General features: G+C 35.4%; 1 protein-coding gene across 3 annotated transcripts in view; it reads right to left on the minus strand.

Moving 5' to 3' along the window:
• Window positions 1-5,795, minus strand: part of Ccdc172 (coiled-coil domain containing 172) — a 90,651-nt gene extending 84,856 nt beyond the window's left edge. For all 3 annotated transcript variants that reach the window (XM_087185254.1, XM_013069826.3, XM_021253368.2), the window contains exons 1-3: window positions 5,720-5,795; window positions 5,236-5,378; window positions 4,938-5,023 (exon numbers count right to left, since the gene is read on the minus strand). In XM_087185254.1, coding sequence (XP_087041380.1) covers window positions 4,938-5,023; window positions 5,236-5,314 — 165 coding nt within the window. In that variant the 5' untranslated portion in view covers window positions 5,315-5,378; window positions 5,720-5,795. The remainder of the gene's footprint in view (window positions 1-4,937; window positions 5,024-5,235; window positions 5,379-5,719) is intronic.
• Window positions 5,796-6,000: the final 205 nt, after the last annotated feature.

A 6,000-nucleotide genomic window follows, 5' to 3' on the forward strand; every position in this document is an offset into this window, starting at 1 on the left:
AAAAACCAAAACCACCTTATTTGGTGAAGCCACCATGCCCAGATTTTTGTTATAAGCAACCTGATGCAATTATAAATCATAAAAATATCAAATCAACTGTTGTGTTTTCAATTACATAAGTCAGTAATTGCCCAATACTGTTTAAGCCACTTTGAACTGAACTTCTATTACTGGCAATGAAGAAAACCCTAAGCTGTCAGAGCCTCCTTTCTAAGGAATGGGTAATTCCTCTGACTTTAAGTACCTGAAGGGCAAGGACTATATATTATTCACCCTAACCAGCTTCTTGGCCAATAGGCATGCATCTTTAGTAATAAACAATCATGTTATTCCCAGAGAATTACAGGGAAATCTTTCCAAAAGAATTGTACTGCCTTGCTTATATAAAGCTACACAATGAATAAAGCAGAGCAATAAGTAAATGGCACGTTTTCAATATTCTTTAAAAATAACTGACACATACAGTATATTATAAAATTTTTTGACATAATAAAACTAAGAGACAACTTTTAGTAAATCATGTCTTCAATTTTCTGTCACTAATTCTTCAAACTTCTTTGTATCTACTCTCCACCTTTCCTTTTTCCTTTTTGTATACTACAGCATAGTGGTTAAAGCTGAGAGCTCTCTAGTCAAACAATATAGTTTCAAACCTTAGATCTGCTACTTAACAGCTAACATGACCTCATGTTAGTTAATTCTTCAGTCAATTTTATCAAATATAAATGGGGATAACAATAATACCTCATAGGATTCTTTTTGAGAACTGAGATAATATTTATAAAATGCTCAGTACAAGGACAGATATATAGAACTGCTTACTAAATGTTACCTATTATTTTTAGTTTTTACAACACAAGAGATATCCCTCCTCTTATGTAAGCCTAATTTGGTTATGCTCCAGATACCATCTCCCTCCTGCTTCCTTGGGGAGTTTCAACATTTTAAGCCAACTGGCTTAAATGAATTTCCTGTGACAAAGTCACAGAGATTTTGTAAGCAACAAATTGTGACTGTTCTTAAAATTTTCTTGGCCACAACTGATATAAATAGAGTGATGTGTTATACTGTGAAAAATAAAATTTCCACTTTTTCTAAAATGAAGATCGAACAACTCACATGCTACCTAAACAAATGTTAAGAGGGGAGAAATAATGTCCTTTCATCCATGTTTTTAAGCAACTTTTAATCAACAATAAAGTGAAATAATGAGGGAGATGTAAATTCTTCTTTGCTAAAATATAAAGAAAAAAAACTATCTCAATTGCAAGACTCTTTCCATATTATAAAGGATAATATTTTGTGGTTTTGTTCTTCTCTAGTTAGGTAATACAGTACTAAGGAATATGACTTTGCTTCCTGTTATAGGAAAGTTCCTAACTTTTATCAACTTTTTAAAAATTGGACATTCTGAAGTAAAAAAGTAAATGGAGCTACCTTAAGTTACTTCTTCATTTCAATATCATTCTTTTAAAATTTATAAAATATTATTATTCTTACGATATTTATGCAGTAAGTTAAATTGGAAGAAGTAAAATGAGCAAAATAGCCTAGATTTTCCTCTATTACTCCCTCTTACAGGAGGATGGTATTATATTGGGTTTTATGTCAGATGTTTATAAAAATTAAGTGCCCAAATTATAATTATATACCATTTTTAAATATGGATCCTTAAAAGAAGATATAATTGTTCTGTGCATCCTTAATTTTGGTTTGCTCTCTTATCAGTATTATAAAACCTTTCCTTGACTAGCAGAATCTTTAGGTGTACTAGTAAACATTAATGCAAAACTATGGCATGTTCTCATCTTTCTGTTTTTCATATTACCTAACCAGGCATACTGTAGCTGTCCAATTCACAAAGTACTCATAGCATATAATCTGAGACTTTTGCAACTATATATTTTAAAGGATCCACTGAGCCCTGAAAAGCAAGTGGTATCATTCAAGTTCTAATTACATGCTACCTGAGCTTTACAGAACAGGAAAAAAAATGAATACTGTACTTCCCAAATACATTTTTGACCACAAGCAGGCTCCAAAATAAATGCTCCAAATATTTTCCAAATATACAATTGTACAATAGCTCAAGCACTCTTCTATTCAAATTATGTTCTAGTTTCTCCTTATGCTGCTTCCACTTGATAAATGGGTCAATAAATGCCAAGTCAAATATTCAAGTAAATATATTTTCATTGTTATAGGCAGACATATAATTAACTCAGAGAATAAAAGAAACAAGAAATCAATTTATGATTACTTCTTTAGTTCTTCCCATTAGTCATTTACATTATAATTGTAGTTCCACTTTTAAAATCTTTATAAACACACACATATCATCTTGACTATAATTATAAATCAAATTATTTCAATTACAAATTAGTGTTGCATGAACTGTGACCCTCATATGTTAATTTTATTAGTAAGATTCAATAGTATTATAACCCATGTATCTGAGCTGATTAAAAAGCAATGCACATTTATGAGGCTACATTAATTAGTAATTTCAGCAAACGTTTCTAAACAATGTTAGAGATTTGCTCTGTCTCCTCTTTAATATAAACAATTGAATCAAAATTTTTTATGTATATGTATATATCAACAAATTGTATTTTCATTTTTAAGCAAAATAACCTAATAAAATATTACAAAGAGAAAAACATTATTTTACAAAGAAAATATTACAGAGAGTGAGCATTTTATTTAAAAAAATGTTATCTGTCAAGTCACTATCTTCACCAATCCAGGAAAAATGCATTTTATATCAAAACATTACATAAGTGACCTTTTAAAAATATTGCCCCAGATCCAAAGCTTCAGATGTATCCTTGTATGTCATGAAGCAAAAAGTTCAAGATAAGCTCAAGAAATCTGTTTTAATAAAATATGCTGGCACCACTCAATTATTATTTTCATTACAGTAGTTTGTTTTAAAATTATATATGATGAACATTCGTCATTTTACCTCTCAAGTTCCTCACCTACAAAGAGAGGATAAGGATGGTGCTTAATCACAGATTTCCTGTCAGGCTTCAAGAAGTTAATACAAGTGAAGCATTTAAAACGATGCCCAGAATATAAGTACCAATAAACCTGTTAGCTATGCACGAGCTAGTTATACACATTTTGCCTATTCTGCTAGCTTCTAATTAGTAGGCCTGAAAATGTATTAATTTTTTTCAAGGAAAAGAAAGCTGCACCGTGACTTTCTCTCTGGTTTGTAAGCCCCAAGAGCTTTTGGCACTGTTGTTAGCAGCTGGTTCATCTGCCATTCACAAGCAAAATCCAAGATAGGGTCTCCACCCAGTAAGAGCTCCAAATTCTATCTTAACATGTATCAGTCCCTCTTAGTGGGTCAGGAGAAATGAGGAAAGGTTGGTCAACAAGCACTCAGTTGTAGTTAGATGAGAGAAGTATTCTATTCCACAGCAGGGGGACTATAGATTACAATAATTTACTGTATATTAGCTACCAGATTTTAAATGTTTTTTACCACAAAGAAATGATAAAGAAGAGAAGATAAATATGCTTACCCTGATTTGAGCACTACAAAATGTATAGAAACATAACATTCATAGATAGATACAATTTTATGTGTAAATTAAAGACTGTACTTTCCTATCACACTATTAATAATCGTTAGTTCATTGTATACACTAATGTATACATATACTAGGAAATGTATATGAGAATAAAAATGGGTAAAAATTTTTCTAAATATATTCCTCACAAAATAATGTGGTACCCAAACACAAGTATTATTGTTGTTTAATAAAATAATTTTACCAAGGTGTCCAGGGAGAGCTTTATGGTGATGTTTGAAAACGACATGGCACAAAGAGCTGAAGCTCAAAAGATGAAGATTCTAGGATTATTCTATTCACAAAACTGAAAATTCTCCACTGTAGTAAGCTAAGATAAACATATGAAATAAACAGACTTTCTCAGAGTTCCCATTGCATACTGCTCACGTAGTTCATCCTTAAGTGTTGAACAATTATTTTTGAAGAACTGTCTGTTCATACCCTAGTGAGCCCTTCATTGTGATATACTTAAATGCTTCTAATTTCCTATCTATTCTTATTCTCCCAATCAGAACTCAGAAAGATCTTCCTGAAACTACTTTAATCATGCCAAAACCTGATCAAAAACTGCCACCAGGGCCGGGGACTTAGCTCAGTGGTTTCGTCGCCTGCTGCGCAAGCGCAAGGACCTGAGTTCGATCCCCAGTACCAAAAAACAAAACTGCCAATAGTTTCCTCTAATTCCCAGATGATCAGCTTTCTGCTTTTAACCTAATTCCTCTTTCAACCTGCCCGGGACAGACCTGCCTCTTGCCTCTGCCACACTGTTTTTTCCTATACTTGTCTTTGTTCCCCATAATTCTACTCACCCTTCAAAATCCTTCTTCAAGAAGCCATCAGACTGTCTCATTTCTATTTTCAAAATAAAAGAACTTTATAAATGCTGCAGAAAAGAGAAATGCTAGCGGTAGACTTTTGGATGAAAGACCTGTCCAAAATCTGGTAGAGAATTGAAAACCAAAAGACAGAGACTCATTTGAAAGTTACATTCAATCCATTACATCCCACATGCCACATTTAAATTATTTACTATTCAAAATGTATACACTAGGCCAACTACTTATTAAACAATTACTCTTCCAATGACACTGTGCTCTTTTAATCATTCCACAAAATGAATTCTCCATTGCTTAACCTGGTTTCTTTAAGGAAAGAGTTCACAGTAGAACTGAAGCTATCACCAGATTTAAAATTCTAATTATTAGGAGATAACACAAAACTACACTAAAGAAGCACGAGGAGTCCTGTGTTTCACAGCTGAAGGACAAGTGGTTAAACAGTAAAATATCCCCAAAAAGTCAAGTTCAGAAAGTCTTTTTCAAGTGATATTTAGCACACTCTGTGCTTCAGTACCTTAAATTCCAATTTGATTTTCTCTCCGTTCAGCTCCTCTGTTGCTTTCTTTATTTTTTCACGACATCTGGTTACTTCTGACCTTACTGTAATACAAATTAAATCTTTAAACACATCAATCTTTGTAAAGTCTCTGTTCCATTCCATCTGGTTTGACACTTGTTAGGTGTCTTTCCCTGGGTGTGAGAGGTAAACTCCCCTAATGGCTCTGACCACTATCTTTGGGCTTTTTCTTTCTGCTCCAAGCAGCCAGCTAGAGAAGACAAAAGCCCCAAACAGAGGACCACAAACACCCGACCTTCTCGCATCATCCGTCGACTCTCCTCAGCCTGATGCTCGGCGAAGATGATGTGCTGAAACAAGGACTCTAAACTCATCTCGGCCCGGGCTCCTGGGGATCCTTGTTCGCTGTTAAATATTTTACAGCCAAGTCTGAGGATCCTGCAAAGCACAATAAGGCAGATTCTGCGAGGACTCTTCCCAGCTAGCTCTCCCTCTCCTGCTGTCCCAGCCCTCGCTGAGCGGAGCTCTCCTAGAACCGAGTCAGGGCCCTGAGGGTCTGGAGAGCCCAGCCCAGGGCCTTGGTTGCCCCGACACAATTTGAGACCACACCTTGGCTTCTCTCCGGCTTGTTTTGGCTCTAGTAACAAAAACCGAAGCCCTGATTCAGTCTGGGTAGCAACTCTTTTTACAGTCAGCCTTTTCTTCCCTCCCTCCCTCCCTCTCCCTTCTTGGGAATAAGCTCCTCAAAGTGCAGGGTCTCTCAGCAACCTGGTACCTACCAGCGCTACCTCAGGCCACAAACTTTCCCTCCGACTCCTGCCAGGCCCCAGGTCGGGTCTGGCACCGCGAGATTTTAAACTATGGTGGCTCCTTGGGCCCATTCTGCGGCCAGAGTGGTTTGCTATGGCCGAACCCCATGGTCTTCAATCCTTATTGGAGTTGGAGTGCTCAGTCTTCAAGTATAAAGTACAAAGTGTCCCGCTTTCTAAATATAAACTTTTCTAAAGTCTTATTCTTTGATAATGGCAAAAGACTGCTATAAATGCAATGTCTGACATTC

This window comes from Heterocephalus glaber, unplaced genomic scaffold (assembly GCF_053883595.1).
Source record: "Heterocephalus glaber isolate CG9 unplaced genomic scaffold, H.glaber_assembly_v1.0 deba00001497, whole genome shotgun sequence".
Lineage (NCBI taxonomy): Eukaryota > Metazoa > Chordata > Mammalia > Rodentia > Bathyergidae > Heterocephalus > Heterocephalus glaber.